The following is a 25,924-nucleotide window of genomic DNA, read 5'->3' as shown; positions in this document are numbered from 1 at the left end:
CCGAAGAAGTGCTAAATAGGGAATCAGCAGATGAGACTTCTTCTCGCCCTTGTCACAATAAAAAGCTTACGGGCTGTGGCTGGAGAAATGATATCACTTAGATTCAGCGCTATGGGCACTTGGACCAAAGATCCAAAATATCAACTTCTTAGTTTAAACCATATTTCAGGCTGCAGTGTTTGTTCACATATGATTACTTTTATTTCAGTTGGATTTAAAGAAGTTGCTATTTTGGGTTCTACTTAGTATAAGTTTGTGTGGGACCACTGGAACCCACCTAGGGAGGGCACATGCCCAGAAGAAAGCCTCTACTCTCATCATGACAAGAAAATTGAACTCGGTTCTAATCAAAGTTCCAAAGACTTTTAGCAAACTTCAGGTGCTGATGTCCATGTCTTGATGAGAGTAGAGGCTTTCTTCTGGCAAAGCCTCCAGTTTGATGATATCTAATTGTTGTTTTTAACACAAAGATTTACAGTAACTAAGTTCTGGAATTTCCCAATTAAAAAATATTACTTCTCAAACCATCTATTCAACTCTAAATGGGGTCAAAATGCATGTGTCCTCTTCCTGCCAAGTTATAATCACAGCAAAAAGTATTTATTGATCACTCTTTCTTGTTTGTGCAAGTACATTTGAAAGCATACTGGTATGTACAGTACCAGTCACGAGTAGTCATTGTGTTGAGAAAATCAGCTTGTTAATTAGCTAGCATGACGTTCTGATTTGATGTAATCCAACTAAAATAGCTTGTCTTACGTAATTTCAATAAGCTCCAATAAGGTTCATTTAAAGTGGAAACAAAAGTCATATTGTCATTCATCTGAAATCTCTTTTCATCTGAAATGTCTTAATTTTGCAAACAAATCTTTGCTGGCAACAGAAAAGGAGAGTGACAACTATTTCTATTCTATTGAAACCAAGAGACAGCGAATTCCCCTTCCTAACAATCTACTACACAACTGAATCATATTGACTAGAACTGTGATTAGTGATTGCTGATGTGTCTAAGACAGAGTAAGGTACCTTTCAATCAAAGTGAGATCACTTTTTAGGTATTTGGAGGAGCTTGGTCATTTGATTGGAATGATCGTGTGACCGTTGTTCCCCTTTATCCTTCATAGAAGGCACAAATATGTGACAGAAAGGAAAACATAACCTAGTTAATATTAAGCATACATAACCTTTGAATGTTGTTGACTAAAGACGTATTTGAGACATGGATTTTGCAGTTAAAAGAGTCTTTGCGGAAACAGGCTTGCTTTAAAGAATTAATGTGGTGAAACACTGGACATTAAAAGTGTTTTAAAGCATGCAAAAAAACAACTGCACCTCTCAGAAATTATGTTCATTAACAACTAATATATAAACCGCGATTACGTTCAGTATGAACAGAAATAGCCCACGTGGAATTTGCCCACCATACCCAGCCACAATACCCTAGCAAACAGTCGCTTTGTAAGTTATTATTTGATGGTTGTATAACTTCTTAATCTTCTATAAAAAAAAATATGTATGCAATCCAGGGATCGATTTTAATGGTTTTTAATACATGTTGTTAGGCTGAGGCCTGTTTGTACGTGCGATTCTATGAAGAAAGACATCCAATCAGTATCACAACACAGTGAAATGGCTAAATAGGCTGATATATACTATAAATGTCACATAACAAAGGATGTTGTGCATCTACATGAAAACACTGGAGCCACGAGGCAAAGGCATGCCAACTAGCATTCTGTAGCATGTAAAATGTAAAACTTAATGAAGACATGTCCTTGCAGTTGCACGCAAACACATAATGTTACAACTAATTAACAAAAATACACACACATACACACAAACAGCAATTTTTTATGGAATATCAAGATAGGCGTACAGAGGCCCATCATCAGCAACCATCATTCCTGTGTTTTCCGTTGGCACGTTGTGTTTGCTAATGCTAGTTTATAATTTTAAAAGGCTAATTGATCTTTAGAAAACTCTTGTTTAATTATGTTAGCACAGCTGAAAACTGTTGTTGATTATGGAAGCAATAAAACTGGCATTCTTTAGACTAGTATCTAGAGCATCAGCAATTATGGGTTCGATAACAGGCTCCAAATTTCCTGAAATAAATTATTTTCTTCTAGTTCTGAGAAATGAAGGCTATTCCATATGAGATGCCAAGAAACTGAAGATCTCATACAACGTTGTGTACCACAGAAACAGTGCAAACAGGCTCTAACCAGAATAAAATGAGTTTGAGGCCCTGGTGCACAACTAAGCAAAAGGACGACTGCACTAGTGTCTAGGCAGGCAGCTAACAGGCAGACAGCTTCATTAAATAGTACCCACAAAACACCAGTCTCAATATCAACATTGAAGAGGCGACTCCGGAATGCTGGCCTTTTTTTCCAGTCTTCCTCTGTCCAGTATCTGTGCTCTTTTGTCCATCTTAATCTTTTATTTATTTATTTTTCAACTCTACCTAGAAGGCCACTGTTGACGTTGAGACTGGTGTTTTGCAGCTATTATTTAATGAAGTTTCCAGGGGAGGACCTGTGAGGACCATTTTAACTGTAATAACTAACATACAGTAAGACAGGGGGCTTGTGTTCACACTCTGTTTAACTATTTATATGTTTATATAACTGCCCCTGGTGGCCAATTTCAGATGGTAGAAAAATGGCATTTCTCATATGTTGACACTGGACATAATCATGAGTCACTACGGACCAATAGCACAGGGATAAGTTAATAGTGAAGATGATTCAACAAATTTTTGCTCAAACTTAATGTAATCACAGTTTACAAATTAGTTGTGTATGAGTTTAATTCCTGTGATGCTGGGTTGAAAAAAACATATAACCATGTAATTTGTTAAGGTGGTTTTAATGTTTTAAAGGGGCACTATGTCGAATTTTAGCATTTTGCTGTAAAAAAAATTCCATAATAAATTTATAGTAATAAAATAATGATAGTGTTTCACAACTTTTATTCCCCATAAATGACTTTGTATGCATACAAAAGCACATTGTGTAAGCAGGTTGGCCAAAAGTGGAAATACAAATTGCACGAGTAGATGGGATATTGGTTAAATTGACTGTTGCCATAATTTAACTAACTTCGACAAAGTGCGTGTAAATTAGGGATATGCTATGTAACTTCGACAGTGACAGTGTAAAGCCTTATGTACGTATTCCCCAGCACGCCTTCAGATTTAATGTAAGAAATACTCATGCAGTATTTGCTGGCTCGTGCACAGGTATGGCTCAACCTGTGCAGAGCAAATGCCCCTTTGCTATATAGTACCCGTTCCAGTTCACAGGTGCCCGTCTGTCTCCATGATGTGTGTTGTCTGTCTTTGGTATCATGCACTTCGACATAGCGTTTGTCTGTGCCGACCACTCCACCCATTTGTTCAGTTTCAGCTCAAGACTGGAAAGTTCTTTGCACGGCCTTGTATTTGTGAGTGACAGAAACATTGTTGTTGCTTTCAATAACTTCTTGTCCTGAAGCCTTTGTCTAAAGCACGTTTAAACATTCATCACTACATGTTCATATGGCCTTTATTTATGGCTCTGCTGTATTCATCAATTTGTTAGGATAATTCTGGACCATCAGTCAAGTCAGACCTGCAAGTCAGAATATGGTGGTTTGGGAAATGAATTAGCTACAAAATCCATTCAACGAAAGGATACACTGTACAACGGTTTTCCTTCTTCATACACAACCTACATTCAGAATGACCGTTTAATTAGTTTTATGTTATTTATTTTTACTGTGTATAGTATGAGATATAAATAAATGTGTGCATGCAGGAAAATAGAAATGAAAGCCAATTTCTAAAATAAAAATACCTACTGGGAAATATGAGTCAGCTCGAGTCAGTGTTAAGGTCAGACTAAGTTTTAGTTATAAAGCAGCTGCTTCAGTTTGTTTTAAAATTATTGTTATGAAGCCATGACATAAATTCCTGAAATGTGTTCTCAGTGAGGTTATCTTTGAAATGTTGACCTTGTGACAACAGCTCCCTGTGAACCGTATCTTGCTCCAGGCAAGCTTTGGACACTTCTTTAATAACCCTAGCTACCTATCACAAAACGAGTTAGTGGCAAAACTACCCAGCTAGCTAACCCCGTTTCTCATACATATGCGGTGAAATCGCATGCTGTTCGCTGGTGACAACCCAAGGCAGCTGTAATCGTCCCGCCTTTGCTGTTTCGACCAATCAGTTACTTTATACTGAGGAGTGTAACCTACTCCATTCGAGGAAAAAAGGCAGGCCCAACATCAACAAAACAAGAGTAAACTCCGTTCACTAAACTGAAACTCAATAAAAGACAACGCATGGGATTTTAGGGGATTTATCTGCTATAGCCTACTGGCAGTTCAAGAGAAACGTGGCAGCCCCCACAGAAATGTTTCATTAACGAAAATAGGTGCATGCCATTTAAAATACAGCTAGCAAGTAGTTCTTAAAATGTACTGTTTGTCCGACGTGTTGGTAGAGCATGGACAATTCAGTACAAGCTTTCCTATTGGTTTTTCCCGCGATGTCCAGGAATAAAAATAGAACCTTTGTTTTCCTATCTTCACTGCAAGGCACGGGGCTAGCAATAGCTAGCAATGGAGCTCTTCTGCTTTCAACAATGGCATGCCGCTTATGTGTGAACGGGTTAACTACATATTCTGACATAAACAGCTTTTTTTACTTGTTTTATTTAGCCTAACATTTTAGGCAATACCTGTATGTGATCTGCATACTTTCAATTAATAGTTCAAGTTATTTCTTCAGGTAATCAGTTAAGAAAATGAATATGTATTTAGACGCACCTGTAACGTGATGCCATCTAAATATGAATGTTATGAAACCAACTTGACCATTACGTGGGTTAGACCCTGTGTTCAGGTTCATGTTGAGACACAAGCAGTATGTGCTCACATGGTGGAGTTAAAGGCAGAAAGAATTTACAATGTGCAATGTAAACATTTTTAGTAAAGGCTAAAATTGTCTGGAAATGTATAGGGACCCATCATACAGGATTTTGTCTGTAAATAACAGGGGGACCCAGAATGCGGGACCCTATCTGCTTTTCCCAAACTTCTCACAAGTCCTAATTTAACCACTCAGAAACAATGCCTAAAACATTTGATCCACTCCCAATTTCTTTATGTTCAGTTAACAATTATGACCTTGCATTTGCAAAAAAGTCATAACAGGTGCAGGAGACAGGAAAACTGAGACGTCCTTTGATGTTCATCAACCAAAGTTGTTCTGCTTCATATCAAGATATACACATACATATATATATATATATATATATATATATATATATATATATAAATATACATATACATACATACACATATATACATATATATATATATATATATATATACACATATATATATATATATATATGTATATATAAATACATACACACATATATATGTTTGCGTTGTGTTTTATGTGTACTTCTGTGTCTGTAACTTCATGTCTTGGCCAGGTCTCATTTGATTCTCAATCTGAATGTGATTTAAGCTGGGGAAAAAAATAATAATGAATATGCTGAAGGTGAAAGTTCTGGTAGAAAGCTTGCAGGCAGGGCCGGTTCCAGGCATAAGCAACATAAGCGGTTGTTCAGAGCCTCCAACCGCTAGGGGGGCCTCAGACTGCTAGGGAGCCCTTGACCAATAAGGGAGAGGGGGTCCCAAATCAAATTTTGCTTAGGGCCCCTAAAAAGCTAGAGCCGGCACTGTTTGCAGGTACTGACTTTATCAATTATGATAAAGGACAACGTTTTGTTTGGAGGTTTTTACAATAAAGTAATAAAGTGAGTGTTACCCAATGTCAATACTAAGAGGGAAGTGAAGGAAGACCCATTCTCATTAGTGCATATTGTGGGAGCATGCCAGTCAAATGATCACCCCAAAAAATAGGCAAGCTTGTTTAAAAACACATTGTTCCTAAAAAGGGATTTCACCTAGCCCTGTCCACATGTCCATACTATGATGAGGATTTCTAACATGCAATCTGAACACAGAACGCTCAATCTTTGTAACACTTGAGTGCTCCTCCCCCATTACCCAGTCACACTCTGTCCCTCTTTCTCTCCCTCTTCTAAAATGGCATCAGGTGTTTACAGGTCAAGTCCAGGTGGCCAGAGTTGGACATGTGATTACATTATACATTGACAATGTGGACGACCAAAAGTCAGGCTACCAGAAAGTTCTGCAAGGTTTTAGTGTTTATTTGAGGCCTATCATTTAGAAATCATGGTATTTTATTACTTTATAGGCATATTGTTTATTGGTGTATATTAGATTATGCCCCCTTAGAAAGCTTATACATCTCACAAATGGTTCTGCATCTTTGTTTTTATAATATCGTTTTGATCTGTTGGATTATTTTTCACAAAACAATGTCAGACTTTCCCTGCACACACGCTCGTGTTCAATGGGTGATTGCGCACGCGCAGACAAAGGCGACGCCTTTCATGTGTTAAGGGTTGGGGCTGTCTTCTAACTTCTTTGATCTAGCCCCGTAAAAGTCACTAAACACAGCGCTAAAGGACAATGCTTTTAAGGCTTTAGCCTTTGGGGGAGGTTGAACTTGATATCACCACTTTAAAGACTAAGCGTTTTTTAAGTTGATCCCTGGAATCGTTATGTGGCCCGTTACGACTCTGGCAGTTTTCTGCAAAGGCCCTTTTTTACGTGTTACGCATATAGCTATCATTTGTTATTTACCATTGAATGACACAGTATGCATTAACATCAAGCCGTTATTAGCTAATTTACCTAAAGGAAGTATGCGAGGATGCGCCCCTATTCTCTTACCTTAGCCGTGTGGTCTTGCACCCATTACTGACTTAAATATGACTTTTCAAAGTCCCCCACTTTGACAATCCCGTTCTTGGGTCATCTGATTATGGATAGGGCAGAATATGGTACAGGAGACTTGGATGACGTCGTTTTTGGGGGTGGGGGGGCTTGGATGAGATCGGGGTTCATCCGGAGGTGTGACGCAGAGATGCCACCAAGCTGTCTCACGCAGCCATCGCTGTCCTCGTGCGCCCTCATCTGTTGAAAATGAGGAAGACACTGGAGCTCTATCCCAAATTATCTGGGCGAGACGGCGACTAAGTAAAATTCCTGAGCACACCCTGTCTTGCAGCACACACAAGCCCACCTTCCCCTCCTCCTTAGTTTTTCTTCTCGGTCTCCCTTTCCCTCTATATTCTACGTACAATGGCAGTAGACAGTAAAGGGGTTGTGTTCAGTAACGATAACACGCTAGTTTAAAGGTGTACTGAAAAAACTGCAAATTTCGGATGAATTATACATTCTAAGAAATCTAATTATCCCCTACTACGCCATAGGCCCGATCAAATAATACTTTTAGTATTTGTCTCCCCATCTGTTAATACTCTTTGTAGTTACTATTACTAAATAGTTTCAACTATCTGGTGTCAGAGTGCACGCAACAGAAATATATTTTATTATATTTTCTTCTCCCTGTCCATTCACTTCGTTAAAAAGGTAGGCTATACGTGACTTTAAAGTCCTAACGGACTACTACACAATTCTTCCACTTGTGTTCATTTGAAGTCTCTGTTGAATTAAAAGTGAGAAAGTTGGGAAAAGTTGGTATTCGTAATAAGGTTAATACAAGCGCAAGATATGTCAAGGTTTACTATATGCATTAACCAGCAAATCGCAATCGGATCCATAATAGAATTTATCATTGCATCTGAATTAACATTTTACTTCAGCAGATAGGCTAAGCATGTCTAGAACTTATAGGTAGGTTTCTACGGTGCATTAATGCGGCAAATATTTGCCGGGAACTTTTTATAGTTTCACCTAGAAATAATACGTAGCCTACTTTGTTTGAAAAAAAAATGCGTAATTTTGTAATTTGGTATCACTTTAGCATACCATGCCATACCTTATACATTTCTGCATCACATAATAATAGTTTCAACATGATTATATAACAATTTAGACCATTGAAACTAATTTAGACTGTTGAAATGTAGCCCATTACCAGGTCAGCTCCATATGTCATAGGCCTGACGGTGTAGGCCCCACGAAATTGAGAACTGATTTAGGATATTCGGCCCTAGGATATGTAACCCTTTTCTATGTATAATAAATATATTTATAATTTGAAACTAATTTCATAGTGTAGGCTACACTAAAAATCCCCATGTTCATCCAACATCAAGTGGCAAGACAACATGCATCTGAATTCATGGAATATTCTGACTCGTTTTAACACAGATTATTGTGTTTTCATAGGACAACGCGATGTATTTATACAATTGAAACCCATCTAACACAGTCAGATATCGTCTCCCGGTTTTGGCAGAAAATGATAGGATCCGTCGGCCTGTATGTCTTAGTTGGTCGTGCATGTTTGTACCCTGTATCTTTGATCTGATGATGATGTGTGGCATAAAATTAAAGTGTCACACTAATAGCTATGTCTTTACCAACACGATTTGAAAACCACAATTATATCACTGGATATCTCTGAATGTTGCAAAATAGTTTGGCGTTTTGGAATGACATCACCGTACAAATGTTTGTTTAATTGTACCTTTAGTTTTGAATGAAGTAATAAATCCGATTACTGAAGTAGTAACTCCGATTTACAGAAATTGTTGTTGCACATACATACATTTCTTAATATTCATGTTTTTATAATGTGTAATACTTCGTCTACACTACATCACGTTTCCATTTTGTGTACATTTCGCTGCTGCAAGACGTATTGCTATGCATTTGTGGTTGGTCGAATTGGCATACAGAAAAATAAACGGTCGGAAATACATATGCTTAAATTGATTCCTTGTGTACTTAATGAAAATGCCTATATTTGAATGTAAGTGTTTCGCTAGGCTGTTATGGTTTAAGCCTACATATAACGATGCACGATAGAAACCCCTGTGTTATGCAACGACACAGTGAAGACACGTTTATCACATGATCTGTCCGCAGATAAGCTTACGACGCTATTTTGCGCAATTCAAAGATGACCTTGTTCGTTTACAGTAGGCCAAGTGGCACTTTATTGTGTGTGTTTTAGATATGGGACTGGACAGAAACACCGGCGGGGTTAGGATGGTTTGGTCATTATGGATATAGTCCTTTTTACTAATACTCAGAGTATATTTTCTAGTTTTGTTTGTTACGGGTTGACGCACAAATGTATGTTCACCATTTTTTGTGGGTATAAATAAATTGGAAGAATCGAGAAGAAAACGTGTTGTGGTTTTTCCCTAGTCTTGGCTCGTCTATAATACACCAGGCATCGAAAAGGGAAACGGCCCCCTCAGCAGACGTTACAGAATGCGCCCTCTGGGTTTTACTAGCCGGCCCAACTTGAACTTGACCATGGAGTCTGCGCAGTCCAATGCAACCGCCCCCGAACACCTCCCACCTCCTGTCTGTCGGCTTGGCTGATGTCTTACTATTTTCGATTTGAACGAGACTGGACGATTCCATTATTAACTACCCCTGGCATCAACAACAACCAAAAACATTTTGCTGAGTCAATAAAATAATTATTTCTCTGCTATCCTCGCCATTCCCCTCTGATTCAACTTGGCCTTGAAACTGGATGACGCAGCCGCCTGATTTTTAACTGCATTGACCTTGGAACGCTCAAGGGAATTTCTAGAAAATGCTAGGTGTTCAAGCTGCAGGTCTTTTCTCAGGTTAAGCCTTATTTAATATTTCCTTAGTTACTAGTAGCGAATCCCCTAACGAAGAGTTGATCAAGCCACTGACAATTAAAATTCACCACCCCATTTACAGGAAAACACAGGTCGTTAGCCCAGGGTATAGCTTATCACAATGTGAATGCTGTATTTGACAACTACAGACGCTCAACACTCACCGAGCCTACAACGCTTCATATCTGCTTACGTTTGAAAATATCTTAGCTCACCTTTTCATTTTGAAGGGACAGTATCTCTCGTTGAAGGTGAAACGTTCATTTTGTTTTTGGTATTTCCGTAGAGGGGGGTTTAAACACGCTCATTTTATGTATTCATATCTATTTCATTACACCCCTACGTTTGAAATATTCGTTCTGAGAATATTGTGAATTTAAGTAAAGGCATTATTTTGGAATAGACTGGACGAAGCTTGCGGATGTGAAAGGTAACGTTCCTTCCAACATCTTATAGTCCAGAATGTGCACATTTTGGATTTGGGTATCTAAAAGGGAAAATACGCATACCATGCCTTTTAATTCTTATGGATGTCAGTATGTGGAAAATATAATCTAATTTGAGTGCAATCAGTGGCTGGACTGAGTGCAATCAAAATATGATCTTGAAAGAATGGTATATCTGTTTGATATTTGTATATTGTATACTGAGGAAGACGAGAAGGTTGTGCGCTAGTTAGCTTATAGGCCTATGACTGCAACTGCAATGTAGCTTAATTGAAGATCAAATGGATGGTGTCCCTTTATGACACTGTTCATGAGATGAAATAGGTATCTATATTACGCTTTTAAATTAATTGAATGTAACATTTTTTAAAGTTTTTGTGTTGTTTTAGGCAATTATATATGGTAATTTCACATAAAATATCACTATAATGTGGAAGGCCTTGTATTTGATTTCACAGATTTTTCAATGAAATATTATATAATGTCAGAAAATGAAACCTGCTGCTGTTTTAAATCATCTATTATTTTGCTCATGAAGTGAAGTATAAAGTAATTAGCATAAGTCAAATCTGTATGTAGTATATTAATGTATACTGTACGTAGTACTAGCATTTTACTTTAAAACCAAAGTTGTGATCCGTGATATAATATGCATTTTAATTGTAATTGCAATTGATTTCTTTTGTAATTTTTATATTTTTATAGCACTGACTTTGCTGATAGCTACTTTATTCAGCAAGGGATACTTAATCTAAGGTGAGTGTTATGGAAATGGCACTCTAGAAAACAGTGCTAGTGAGGAATAAGTGATAGTAAACAGTGGTTCAGTTGTCAGGGGCGTTGGACTGGGGGGAAAAGGGGTACTAAGTATATAGGGCCCTAATGTGTAGAGGGGCCCTCAAAAATGTTTGAATCTTGAATAAAGTGGGGAGTGGCCCCTTGGAGACCGCCTATGTACAGGGCCCAGAATTTTGTGCTACATCCATGTCAGTTGTTATGGTGTCATCATTGTGAATGTGTAAACCATGTGTAAATTACAAGGACACAGCATTTGGAGTACATTTGTTATGATCATTATATATAAAACTAAGAATGAAACTTAGTGGTTTCAAAACAACATATTTTGCAATGGTTTGTAACTGTGAATTAAAATGAGTGTATATTTTTTGTTCCATCATCAATCACGTGATTACTTACCAGGTAAAAACTACAAAACTGAAATGTTAGGCCCTGCAGGACCTGAGTATAAGAGCCCTGTCCTATTGTCAAACTGCTCACAGAATAGTTAAATAAATTGTTGAGAGGTGAGAGGTCTTTAGTTCCATTCTGCGAAATGTCCACTAGAGTGAAGTGTTGAGAATGCTGAGCTGATATTCACACTGTAATAATTATAATAAAGTATGGTGAAGTTTCAAATTAAAATGACCTAAATACGTATTTTTATCAATAATGAAAAGTGTCCAATTTTGCCAACCAAGATGTCATATTTGTACAGTATACACCGAGAATACGTTTCCCCAGAACAATTTTATTTGAAAAGTTATCCATTCTGTCTTTAAAAAATGTTTATTTGTGAAGTAGATTATAGTTTTTAAAATGTTCAGAGTTGCATAATTTTGCGAGTTAAGATTAGGGTATATTTATTTAAAATGTTACATAAAGCACATTTTCTGTCCCAATTCTCATCATATATTTAGGCTAGTGAGTATAATTGTTGATCAGGCTGTTTTATTGGACCAGCCTATAATTTGGAAAGACGTAGGAAATTGTGTAAGGTAGGCATACACCTTTGTAATCATATTAATTTATTATTTGCTGTCAAGTTGTTTATTCTTAATGCTGAAGCTTTTTCTTTTAGCAAAAAAAAAACTAAAACAAAAAACAGAAGGCTATAATTAAAGGTCTAATAACATAGGGGGAAGTATTGGTTAAAGAAAACGTTAACCTAATTCCATTCTTATTCGATTTGAAATGTATAATAGTTTGAGTGACTTGATATAGCCTACTACCACAGTTTTGATTGATAGAAACATTTTCTTAGTGTTAACTGGAAAGGTCCTGGAAAGGATCCATGCCACCAGAGAAATCGCTCTGCGAGAAATACCTGGCGCAAGCTTGCCTATTCCGTCCATTTAATAAGACTGGTAACATTAGAAAATAGGCTACAACAGATGTGGAAATGGCTAGCGGCTGAGGTTTCACTGAAATGAACTAGTAGGCCTATATATTTACTGGGATTCCATTGTGCCAATAAATGATTTAACATGTAGCTTACATAGTCTATAGTTTTAGCAGCCCGTTAACAAAATATTTAAGACTTCTACTTTGTGACACTGTGAGTCCGAGGCAATGTATTACAGAACTGTCAGTCAAAAGAGCGATTCAGAACCACCCCTGTTGACTCTTATTTTCCAATTTCCTTTTTATTTCATCCTTTAGTGCCACATCACGTTACGGTCCGGAGAACACAGAAACGTTTCGTGAGTGCCAGGCCGCCCTGTGGTTCATAGGTTTGACCGCAAAACCATTTTTGTTTCACATCACACCATAACCACTGGATAAAGCACATATTTCAGGTTAGAGATTGAAAAAAGGAGAAGGTTTGGAAATATTTTCAACATATTCTGCATTACACCCGTTGTTATTTGGAAATGGTATGGTGATCGTTTATAGATAAGATATATATAGATATATAATATAGATAATATGCATTCGTTTTAAACTTAATTTTGCAGACGCTGTTAAGTCACATGATGAAAACATGGCCAAGCCATGACCAGATGAAGCTAAGCATTTCCTTAATGACTTCACAGACAGTAGAATGGCTGGACATTGTTACGCATGGCGGTGGTCTTGCTGCTGGCTAGGCTGTCTGGTCTGGTCAGACCGCTGGCTCAACACAGACCGCATCTGCGCGCGCCACGGTGTTGCTGACAGCTCCCCATTGGTTTTGATTTCAGGCCCCGCGCCGAGAACCCGGGGTTTTAACAGAACTTCGCTTATATTGACATATATTTAGCTAGTCCGTGTAAATATTGTATTTACCGCATTATAATGATTACGTAAACTATATAAAAGTATTTGGTAACACTGAGTCGTGTCATTTCACGATATGAATCCAGTAGTTTTCTCAAATCTGTGTATGACAAAGCTTAAAGATAAACACTGGATGTGAGAATTTTTTCACAAGATAAAATAAGAATGTATTTGCCCAAAATTATCTGAATATTAATTTGACTTAACATATAGGCTACGCTAGACGAATAAACCATGTCCTCTGCTAACGGAAATTGTCCCAGAACCTTTTATTTTTCTTACTTTGCTGACAACTACTTCATTGAGTAAAATGTACTTACTATTGGATTAGGTGATTGTCCCACCAGCTATCTTAACATTAAAGCATTTCAAGCTTTGCTGAATGACAACATTTTAATAAATGCATGTTAAAAAAAAAAGTACTATTTGCTTGTGGATTTTGTAACAAATATGGCCTTAGTTGTACCCTATAAAGAAAGAAAATGACCTGTAATTACAACATAAACAAAATCAGATTGGGCCATCTGTCAATATAGTATTTTGACTTTAACATTCAGTAAATGTTGTATTGCACATTTTGTTGAATAATAATCTTCAACGTGTGTCAGTTGCCTAAAATATCAATTGTAACTCGTTTTAGACAACTTCTGACATGTCTTAGAAATCACGTCCCTCATTATAAATATTTTAAAAAATAGGCCTTTAAATAACTGTTCTGACATAAGAATTATTATGCCTACGTTTGTTAATATCGAGTAATGGATCATCTGGAATCTGCACATCGATTTACTTTTATTATCATATAAGGTACAGAATAGTTAGGTTCAACTTGGCTCATGAATGGCTTTCGAACTTAGAATTATAGGATTTAAGCTGTGGTCAGTGCACTGTGCATTTGGCATTTATATTTATATTATTATGATGTAATAGCAGGGAATAATGACTACTTAAAACTACTTTCTGGGGTCTATAAATGTATTAATATAATACTATTATGATGGGTATGGTAAAAATGCCGATGGATAAGATTTCTGCAATATGTTACAGCGTTATGAGATAAGTTTAAAATAATTTTTGCGTACTTTTATTTTGATGCATTTGTATCTTAACACTTACATGTGACGGCTTTCATTTTTTTAGGCCTATTTGGCATAATTCACTATAATTTGTATCGCATTATAACCTACTGTAGCCGAGAAAAATGTCTATAGGCTGTTTTTCATGAATTATTCTTGTGTATTCCCCCGAAATAATTGGTTTATAATTGGAAGAAGAGCACCTTACTGTAAATAAGATGAAACAGACAAGACACAACAATTCGTATATTCTTCTGTTGAGATATCACATCATTTTCACACGTCTACGCTAAAGTCTGGCTACTGGTTACTTCTCCAGTGAGACACAGAGGTGTGCACCACACGTGAAGCCTCGTACTGATTCCTTTAGGACACATCTAGAATAAAACGCTAGTTAAAACAAAATTATAGTAAAGGTTAATGCCCACCAAAGCTTCCATTCGGACAGGAATTGACACCCCTCTTCCGCCCTTTTCAAGATTTCAGACGGGTTCTTCAAAGACTGAATAGCCCAATAGGCTCGTCGGCTAGACAGCAACTTTCAACTTGACCTTGGCCTCTAGCAGCGTCTACCACATATGTAAAAACTAAACGCGTTACCAAACCTTAAATCGGTTTTTGACTTAACATAATGTAAACATGTCGAATCCAGGGGTCTGGTGTTTGTTGTTTACACTGACGTTTTATCAGATTTCTTCAATATTCGACCATTAAAGAACCAGTATTATTTGAGTGATACGGACCTTTTCGCCCAAGGATTCGAGCTTTTGATGATAGACGATACGACCAATTCCAAGTCTGTATTTTTGTTTTGACATTAAAAGTCTTGTCATTCTTAACTGACTATTTTAGCTCTGCTATGAGTCATGCGTGTTCATGCATATTGGTTCGGCCTATTCAAACACTGTTATGGTTTGTAGTTCATCTCCATAGTCGTTTATGGAATACTGAGAAATGTGTCCATGGCAAACCATTCCTTTAAATTAGGCCTATAGTCGATTTATATGAAATATGTTGGGGTCTGTGACTTCGAATGGATTATAGTTTCTGAAATTAATATTTGCCCAGCAATGACAGAATATTGGCCCAGCAATCATGATTACATGGACTGCCTTTATGTGCGTAAAAGCCATGTATTGATGGAATTAAGTGGGTGAATAACAGAAGTCCTAGGAAACCGATTTACTATATGCTTTCAAATGGAAATAAAATAACATTTTCAAACAAATGTGTCCATTTTAAGTTGTGAAACCTTTTATAACAGTGATTATGATTTTTTTAAATGTATTATTGAAACACTTCTTTTGAGCGCAAAAGACCAGTCAAATACCAGGATATGTACAGTCATCTTCCAAAGCCGCATTTTTCTACATTTAATTATCTGCACTGGGAGATGTTTATGTCCTCTTTGCATATCACGTGGCCCCTACTTGGCCAATGGAGACGCGACCTTGGTGCACCCGGGTGCGTCAGAGTCGTTTACTCTCTCCGAATCAGTATCTCCTTTTTTCAGTCTCCGTGCTTTTTAAAAAAGAGCCAGAAGCCTCAATGTTGGATGTCGTGCTATGACAACGTCACTGCTCCTCCGTCCTCGCTGGGTCGACCCGTCGGTGATGTTCCTCTATGACAACGGCGGCGTTTCCGATGAAGTAAGCAAGAATATGGACGCTGGCGGTGGTGGTTTTGCGGGTGGCAACTTTGCTGCGAACCAATGTAGGAACCTGATGGCGCACCCCGCGTCCCTCGCACCAAGCACGGTATATTCGTCGAGCGAGGTGTCTACCTCGGGTATGGGAGAGCCAACCAAGCAGTGTAGCCCTTGCTCTGCTGCGCAAAGCTCATCTAGCGCGTCCCTGCCTTATGGATACTTCGGTAGCGGTTATTACCCGTGTAGAATGTCGCACCACGGCAGCGTGAAGTCGTGCGGCACCCAGCCCCCCTCTGCTTACGGGGACAAGTACATGGATACGTCCGCCACGGGGGATGACTTCACCTCCCGGGCCAAAGAGTTCGCATTCTATCCAAGCTATGCCACAGGGCCATACCAGCCTGTTCCCAGTTACCTGGACGTGCCCGTCGTACAATCTATGAGCGGGCCAGCTGAACCCAGACACGAGTCTCTGCTACCCATGGAAAGCTATCAGCCATGGGCTCTGTCTACTAACGGCTGGAGCGGACAGGTCTATTGCACCAAGGAGCAACCTCAGGCCGGACACATATGGAAATCCTCCATACCAGGTACAACACATTGCCAAAAGGTTTATACAGAAATCTGAACTGCCTTTTCATTGTTTTTTTGTTTTGTTTTGTGGTTTTGTGTGAAATGTAACAAACGCAACTTAACCGTACGGTTTTTAATACATGTTCAGACTATTATGAACTGCAAATACCACATGTATTTTATTTTTCGTTTTGTCCTCCAGATGCAGTGTCTCATGTAGGAGGGGACGGGAGCTCCTTTCGACGTGGAAGAAAGAAGCGCGTGCCATACACCAAGGTGCAACTGAAGGAACTTGAGCGCGAGTATGCGGCCAATAAATTCATAACGAAGGATAAACGAAGGAGGATATCGGCCCAGACAAACCTCTCGGAGCGACAGGTCACAATCTGGTTTCAGAACAGACGCGTGAAAGAGAAAAAGGTTGTCACTAAAGTGAAGAGCATTAGCTAGTTCTGACTGACCTAAAACGATGGAAAATTACCCCCCCCCCCCTACCCCCAGCACACACACAAACACACTTACACACACAATGCTCTTCACGCTTTTTGGTTGGAACAATAGACTCATTATTTACCTAACAAAATGCATTTTCGTTCCGGGACCTTTTTGGAGCCAAAGTGTATTAAAACTCTGGACCTTTCATCTTTCTTCCGTGGTGTAAAACACTGTTCGATGTGTAGCCAAAAGCAAGGAGGAAGGGGCGTATAATTTCTGCGACTGGCAAGCAGTAACTTCAGGAAAATGGACACCCTTGAGAGGTGTGTGTATTTCAGCTTTTTATTTTATCTGCAAACTTCTCCGTGTGGAGGAAAACACTTGGAAATCCACAGCAAGTAATGACATTTAGGATTATATCTCCCACAGTTAATTATTAATCCGTTTAATTTCTCCTTCAACACTCCACTCATCAAAAGCATCTTTATTTAAAATGTATGTTTTTCGGTTACCATGCTTTCATTCATACCGAATCCATGATGCAGTTCTGCTTGTAAAGCATTAATAATGGTTTGGGAAATGTGTGCCCATGTGAACCATAGCTTTTATATTGTGTGCATTCATATGGTTGTATATAAAAGTAAACTATACAGACAAATATAATATTTCAAGGCTACCCGTGTGTCTGTAAAATATGTCATTTTTTATAGGTTGACATGAAACTACGTCCCAATAAATTATGGACATTGTTGAATCATATGACCTCTGCTTTTAACATCAGTTCAACACATTACAGATACATTGTTTAATTTTTGGTGTGACATTTTTAATGTCATTTGGGCACTTCCAGATTATTAGAACAAGCAAAGATCAGTCATAATCTAGTTCTCAGATCCAGAAACAGTGTAACATGCTTAAATATTAATGTATGCTTGTTTACAGAAAAATGATGTGAGAAACTTGTATTTATATTTTTATTTAATGATTAAGATCTTCGCTGTACATACTATGTAAACTGGTCTGTTTCCATTTTTACGTTTTTACATTTTATGTCAGATGTTGCGTGGGAGTGATTACGAAGTGTCTGAATCTTTCTATTGAGTGAATCGAAAATGTCTCACGCGTGAAAGATCAAATAATAGAATTGTTGAGTGTGTGATGTATTATAAAGCCAATATCGCCATCTAGTGACTAGGTTTTCTCAAACACTACAGTGGTAGTGGACTTTAGTTAGCTGGCAGTTGAATGACTATACCCTAATACTTCAGCAATGCTTAATCACATGGTGATTGTTCTACTACCTTTTTTACTACTACTAATACTACTATTACTACTAATACTACTACCCCTTTTACTACTGTACTACTTCTTGAGCAGAAGACTGTAGACTAAATAACAAAATGTAAAACTCTCATTACTACCACTACTACTTCAGCTACTACTTATACATATGTATAAGGTATACATTTGTAAACAATTAGCAAATTTTTGCTCAAACATTTCTCTATTTCTTTGGCATAATGTTTACTGTTAAGAAACGCTCTGTTCAGTTAACTCCGATAATTCTGATTATTTGACATGCTGTTAATATATATTAAAATCTTTCTATAGGCAATCCATAGGCATAGTATAATGATTGTGTTGGAATCCTTTGGAATATAGGACGTTGTTTTTTGCCCCATAAGGATTCTATGTAATTATCACGTCATTATATTCTTAATAAGCGTACATTAGAGGAACTCAAAGGAATAGTAAGTTAGGAGAACGTTTAGAATGTTGAAAGTTCAAAGCATTCAGTTTTTTTGTTTACATTTGCTGCCCTGTGAGTCGGGAGCGAATATAACTGATAAGAATGTGAAGTGCTATCGCAGAATATTTGAGTTATTGCACGTTGTTTTAGTGTTTAATATTTCCTTTATTTTATATCATTTTGTCATCAAAACAACATTTCTTAATCCCATTTATGAAATATTTTGTTACACGAGATGAATAAGATATTATTATTGCAGGATTCAATCAGGATTGAGAATCAACGCCCTTATAAATATGTATAGTCTATGTTTTAAAACGTACATGGGTATCCTGCACTCCCATCATACAACATTTATCAGAGATAACACATCACACTGATAACAAGTGTATGTGTTTGTGTGTGTTTGTGTTTGTGTGTGTAGGGAATACAGTCCTAGATACAACACTGAAATGCATGCAATTAGTTAGTTTAAAAGGTAGCCCACACATCAATATTGTCCGATATTTCCAATAATATGTGTCTGCTACCTGTTACAGCATAATTACACGTACATCTGTATTGTTATATCGAGGACGATAGCCCGTGAATTTAGTTTTAAGAGAACATTGACCAGAGCCTTTTGATTCGATAAAGTCAGCCCATTAGCTTTAGTACAGCTATTGGCCCTTAACATCGGCATTCGGAAGTGGTTGAAACAGATCATTTATAATACATACATTTCTTAAATTAATTCACATTCCTTTATTCTGTTCTGTCTTTTCATAATTTTCTTTTATCAGATAGGGCAGTGAGGAAACGTAGGAGGTAATGGTAAAGATAAGTACATGTATGTGATGCGAAGACCGCACTTTAGAACACATCATTAGGCCTATATTCTGATTTCCACCGGCGTAGACTATTTAGATAACCAGAAAAGATCATATCTGTGTTTTTCCTTAATACTTATGGGTTTTTTTTAATCTAGCGCCGCATTAGTGACATCATTTCCGTTTAGTCTCAGTGAACTAGGCTTTGGACTATCATAAAGATTTACTGGGGCAGTGAACACTACGAATATAAGAAACGAAGCAAAACTAGCAAAGCACAGGAGTAAAAAGGTTTAGCAATTACGGAACCTGTAGCAAGGACTTGCAAAGTTGTATAACCTCTATATTATTATCTCCGTGAATGTTTGGCTATTTTATAATACAATAATATTATGCAAGTAGAAACGTATTATAATTGAAATTATTGCTAAAAGGAACCCTGCGGTCACTGAATTGTGCCAGAGAATATAAACACATACTTGACAGAAACAAGTAAAATAAATGCATTTTTTACGAGCTAAAAAATGTCTCCCACGAATCATTGGATATGATTGGCATAGTGTATGTTATCTTGTATTGCAAATGCAGTTTGTTTTATTGTCAAGTAGCAAAGTAAACTGATAACACATACAGTGAAAAATACCTAAATAATCTAAATGTGTTCTGTCCATATTTCACGAGAGAGTAGCTTTAATGTAATAGTAGGCTTTTGTATACAACATTATACGCGCCATTCCTCTTGATTTGGGGCACAGAAAAAAATTAAATCTATAGGCAACCTGACTTTATACTATTATGCTATTTATTCTGTATCAGTGAGCCCACACCTGCAGTAGTGAATGGCAGACCTATTGTCTACAATCACATCCGAAATCACACATTAATACATTTAGAACATTTATTATTATTCTATTTTTTTATGGTCTTAAAATTTTATTTTACGATACCAAAGAATAAACATCATATATTTTATTGTTATACTCTGTAAAGCTACAACATATATATTTAAATATAGTAAAGATAATACAAACGTGCTTTCAATTTCAAAACAAGTTATCCTAAGCTATTGCACTCTCAGATAAATGCTTCCAAGTGCTATATTTTGCTGTCCCTATAGAGAAAAACCTAATTACCACTTTTTGTGTTCTAACTATAACCCACTTAGTTATTGGTGAAAACCCTTTTGGTTCCAGTAGAACCTAATTGTTTCGAGGTGAAACTATTTTAGGTGTCCACAGACGGTTCTACATAGAATGCTGAAGAAGTTCTAAAATAATTTACAGATATAGTTTAGAAATTATGATAAATAATGATTTACAATGTTAATATACTTTTTATACAACTTAATATACTTTTTTCGTAACTGTGTATAGACGTGATAGGCTGTTCAAGCCGTTTAATGGGCCGACTGTCCTAAATTCATACATAAAAATATCCAAAGTACTTACGGATATTTAACTTTTTTAACATTACTTACTACATTACAATTTGTCTTTCAGAGAATTTGAAGTAATTTTACTAGTGTTCCTCAATTGAGAGTACTGCATCCTTGCTGCCTACATGGTTCTGACGCAAACATACGCGAACGCGCACGCAACCAGGGAAAGAGAGTTTTAAACCGTGGCTGGCAGAAAAACAGAGCAGGACAGAAATGAACTGGATTCCCAATTTGGCATAGTTCAGAAGGCTCACTGCAACATTGTTGGTGTTTTGCTGCCACCCAAAGGCAAAGCCATATATGACAGTTTTCAAATGATCAATTCCAGAGAACGTAATGCTAATTTAAATAAACATCCGCAAAGGGTCCTATCATCTCGTATTTTGCGTTGGAGAATACATATAGCATTTAACGGCAGTTGGATTAGATTCACAGCTGCTTCATCCCTTGGTAGACTTCTGAATGAAGGATATGAAACATACCCGTTTATTGTTGAAGAACATACTTGTCAAGCTTAGTTCAGTGCTGTACCCCATCAGAACCTCAAGTATAAATGTGATTCAATACAATGTGTGTAAACAATATTTGAGTTTCAAAATAACATACATAATAATAAAAAACACTAGTACCAAAACACGGTAGCACTATGAATGTTATATAATGGGTTGTCAGTCCTTGCAATCGTTTGTTTTTCACATTTCTTCAGCCCTATCCTTCAGCTTTTTACCATAACGAGAGTAAGGAAACACTATTCATTGCTAATTATTTGTTTCATATGAGGTCTATTGTACTAACCATTGTCCGGTGAGGTCTATTGTACTAACCATTGGCCACCTTCTGTATACTAAGACTGCGCCCCTCTTTCTGTCGGGCGGGGAACGGATGAGTAAAGGCCGGGGCAAATTCTGTGCTCTTTACTTTGACCTTCACTGTCTGCCAGGTAATGGACACTATGGCGAGAGCTGTAAACTTCAGCTGGCTAGTAGAGATAAACCAACTGTGTTTTCCATAGGCATATAACCCGAACAACACAATTGTGTTTTGTCATTTGTAATTTGTTTAAAGACCATACCCGGGCCAAAGTGGGGTAAGAGCGTTTTAACAGCGATCTAGCAAAGGGCCTTGACCCAGAGTAGTATATGCGTCTGTATAACACGCCTCCGTAAGCTCCACTTTCGTGCCTGGTCTGTCCGTGTTGTATCCGTATTTTCTCTGCCCTTAGAAATCTTAAGGTCTATTCTGAATTTCCAAGAATAATCTTTTGACACAAAATCTAACCGTTTCCAAAATTAACAATTGTGTATATATTGTAAGCTATTTGTTTTCAGTGATCAAATCCAGTTTTAGCTAGCTACACCTTTATTTGTTAATTATATGCTACTGTTTCAATTTGCGTCTAGGCCATTTTGCTTAATGGCCGAATGTCTTTAGATAGTAGCTTATATCATGAGCGGCGTAAAACAACATTATATACGAAAGAATTATCAGATTTTAATCTGAAATGTAATGCATGAAACTTGAAATACTAAACAAATGAACATAGTTTTAATCGATTTAATTATAACTTTTAAAATATTTTAACGCTATTTATAGGCTCATCATTTGGTAACAAAATGAATATAGGGCTGTATGGTTTGGTGTATCATGGTTTCACCCTTTACCATAAAACTCTGTATAGGGCGAAAACATGATAGACCATGATGGAGTCCATACCGGTTCCCTGTAGAATTTATTCCGGTATTTGTGTTTTTCGAACTTCAAAATATTACAGTAAAATTATAACTTTTACATTTTATATAACGATTTTCTTTTCATGTGTTTCATGTTTAGTGTCTTATTTACTTTTATCTACATGTTCCGTTAATATTTTCGAAATCCCGCAGAACTAACAAACATTTTTCTTCAACATTTTTGGTGATATTGTGAGCACAGAAAATACAACAGCTTTTGAAGGATGGTGGAATTAGGTTTCAACGTATTTATTAGGAACAGTGTTAAGACGTGGTCTTATTATTGTAAATAAATAAGTAATTTTCTTTACTATAGTGTGCTCCTCAATTAATGCACCAAATGTAGGAAAGAAGGTAACTCTCAAATACCAAGAACCGGAGAAAAAAAACTGTCCAATAAGCCGAATCAATCAAATACTATAAACATGTTATTGAGTTTGAGTGAATATCGGTAGTTTGAGAAAGATCTCCCAGCACATTGAACAATAATATTAGTATATATCGTTGTCTCATTTCAGTTGGCAAACATGGTAAATTCATCAGAGCAATAGACTCAATGTGAGTGACCGTACCAGAAAAATCAAGTTCAAACGCATGAGATGCTTGCGTCAACAAAACGTAAGCCTATGTTCATTGCTGTTTGTGTTGTTCTATGAGGCAGTACAGTTTGGCGCTTATATATTATCCAGTTGGGCATAAACGTTTGACACCTAAGGCTAATCAACGGGGGGAAATTCGCAATATTTGTTTACAGTTTAATATGCTATAGGACTATATCCACTGCAATATTATTTACATAAACCATGGTCAGTGGCGACAATTTGAAGAAGGTGTCTTTCCCTTTTGCTCGCCACCTTTGAGCGACGTGGACAACACGAGGCCTGTTTCTTTCTTTTGGTTGTCCACTCTCCATCGCCGAAGTCTTTTTACTCGTTTTGTGTCGCTAATGTCCTTCAGCCGAGACGCATATCAGTGGCAGCCGTCGAATGGATCCTAGATACGGTATATAGGTAAGGCTAAAGTCACGTCCACCCATTGACCGTGGGCTTGTATAGTGTTCCCACTAAAGGCACTGATTTTTCGTTGTGTGGTCCCTTCTCCGTCCTTCTGTAGTTGCCATCGCCCTCTCGCCACATTTCTGTCACCTGTGGATAAATCAACAGTTCTTTACAGATAAAAAAAATAGTTTTCGCCCGGCTGGTATGTCCGTGTTTGTTGAATCCTATGATATAGGCCATGGCGTTTTGCTCATATTTCATGTTACTATCTGTGTAGCAGTAATCGCCCCCATTGGCGCCCTCTTCGCTTTCAGTCACAGACTTGTTAACGGCTTACTACTCAACAGCCAATATTGGATATCTTTCAAATTCAAAACAATATTTTTTTGAAAACTGTGCATGAGATAGTCGTGAGATCCAGGCCTATTTTGGATTAATTAATTAACCAAATGCTTTGTATGGAAATGCATAGCAGTCTCAATATGACACTGTTTTAATGGTTGAGGCTGTGCGTATTTTAAGTCCTGTATGTATTTTTCTAGCAAAATACGCTTAAGTAAGATTAGAATAATGTAAAATATATATATATATATATTATCCCCCAAAATACTATATTTCATATTTAACTTTTTACTGCAGGCTTAATTATTTCTTATGGTCTGAGGTCTCAATGTATGTTATTTTAACGTGAAAAAGTGTTGATAAGGTATGTTATGTATAAGCATATTGATAGCATGTTAAACCGGAGTAGCGTGTTCAGGTTTACTTTGAACATGTACTCATTATAACGTTTTTCCCCTTTGGAAACAGTGACGATTTTATGTGCAAGGTCAGATTAAATAGAATGTCTTACGCCATTTTGTTTTTACTCTAGGCTCAACAAATAAACGCTACACAAAAGAAAATGGTACGCAGTGAGGGTCAACAGCTAACTTAGTATTATTGTGTACCAATATAATTTAGTCTACGGGTATTTTTTAAGAAAAAAATAGAAAAAGGTAGGGCAATTTAGTCACATATTCCAAGTACAGCAAACATTAGTTGCATCAGCATCTAAAAATAATTTTGCCATGTGTAACATACATTAGGCATATCGTGAATGACACCCAATTCTCCAAAATAGAATACCCATTGAGTTGGGTATTCTCATGAGTTTGTGTTTTCTCCTAAATTAACCTTATCTTTAGTGTCCTCACAGGGACTATATGTACTGTTTATCTCTTTATAGAGAACGGGACTAGTGAAGTGAACAGTTTACCGTACATAAAGGGCATGGTTTTATGTAACAAATGAAACATCTACAACCCATGGATTGTTGAGAATTACACTTCTCATTGTAAACTTACCTATAGGACTCAACTGAAAACTACACCAAAATACTGCTATTTCAAAGCCCTGGAAGCAGTCCATGAAGGTTACGTTTATTTTTAGACCTCACACATGCAGACATCGATCTGTCTTGTAACCTTAAGCCGCCTTCTCTTTTTTCCTAACCCACAGCGTTGCTGCCAGGAGCTGAAAATGAATTTGTAATCAGGGAAACTTCATCCGGGGCATACTGTGCCTTTAAATGGCGTCTGTGGTCCCTACTAGGGCCTACTAGGGCAGTGACCCTCTTCCTCCCCCGAACTTGAAGTCTACCGCACAGACAAAGCGTGGGGGGCTTTTACGCGGAGTCCGCCTTGGTTTTGGCCACAAGAAGAAAAACCCACACGAACTAAACAGAGATGTCGCTGGGTCAACATGAATCAAGTGTGTTATGAAGCGTCTTCCTCGAACATCAAAACAGTTTACATGATATCTTGGAATTGAAACGTTACGCTTGCTTGTTTCTAACTTCAGCTAATGATTTTGGGTTATTATAGACCCATTGTTTACGTGTAAAAGATGGGGTAGCAGCTCCTGCTTTTTTGATAAGAGTAAGCTAGAATCGTAGCCTACCTGTCTGTGTTTAGGTATAGAATTTCTAGGTTTTCTATGTCGCTGGACAGCTTTGCTCCTGATTCGGTGTAGGTGGTGACTTCCTATCACGCCTGGTCGGTATGATGGTGTCTGGCGGAGAAGGAAAAAAGACGCAGTAGACTAGTCTACTATGAGAGCTATAAAAACTCATTTCTGTGCAGAACTGCCTTTGGTTTTCCTGAGGACACTGTGCTCAATTACGGCTTAAAAGCTCCCACACAAATCGTAGAGTTTGTCTGGCTTGACGAAGAGGCGCTCCGCCTCCTGGTGTGGTCGCAAAGACACATGGTTTGTTTGT

The 25,924-nt window shown here is 37.5% G+C and overlaps 1 protein-coding gene across 1 annotated transcript; it reads left to right on the top strand.

Annotated features, from left to right (window-relative positions):
* The first annotated feature begins 15,824 nt into the window (after positions 1 to 15,824).
* Positions 15,825 to 17,985, top strand: hoxa13a (homeobox A13a). The gene is made up of 2 exons (XM_010893027.4): positions 15,825 to 16,521; positions 16,707 to 17,985. Exons 1-2 carry the CDS (start codon positions 15,849 to 15,851, stop codon positions 16,952 to 16,954), a joined length of 921 nt encoding a protein of 306 aa, XP_010891329.1. The 5' UTR covers positions 15,825 to 15,848; the 3' UTR covers positions 16,955 to 17,985.
* Positions 17,986 to 25,924: the final 7,939 nt, after the last annotated feature.

The sequence above is a fragment of the Esox lucius genome, chromosome 10 (assembly GCF_011004845.1).
Source record: "Esox lucius isolate fEsoLuc1 chromosome 10, fEsoLuc1.pri, whole genome shotgun sequence".
NCBI lineage: Eukaryota > Metazoa > Chordata > Actinopteri > Esociformes > Esocidae > Esox > Esox lucius.
Note: the sequence above shows the minus strand (reverse complement) of the source record. Positions and strands in the feature narration are given on the sequence as shown.

Coding starts and splice junctions, on each gene's coding strand:
- hoxa13a (XM_010893027.4), top strand. CDS start 15,849: ATGACAACGTCACTGCTCCTCCGTCCTCGCTGGGTCGACCCGTCGGTG. Junction 16,522..16,706: donor ATGGAAATCCTCCATACCAG/GTACAACACATT, acceptor TTTGTCCTCCAG/ATGCAGTGTCTCATGTAGGA.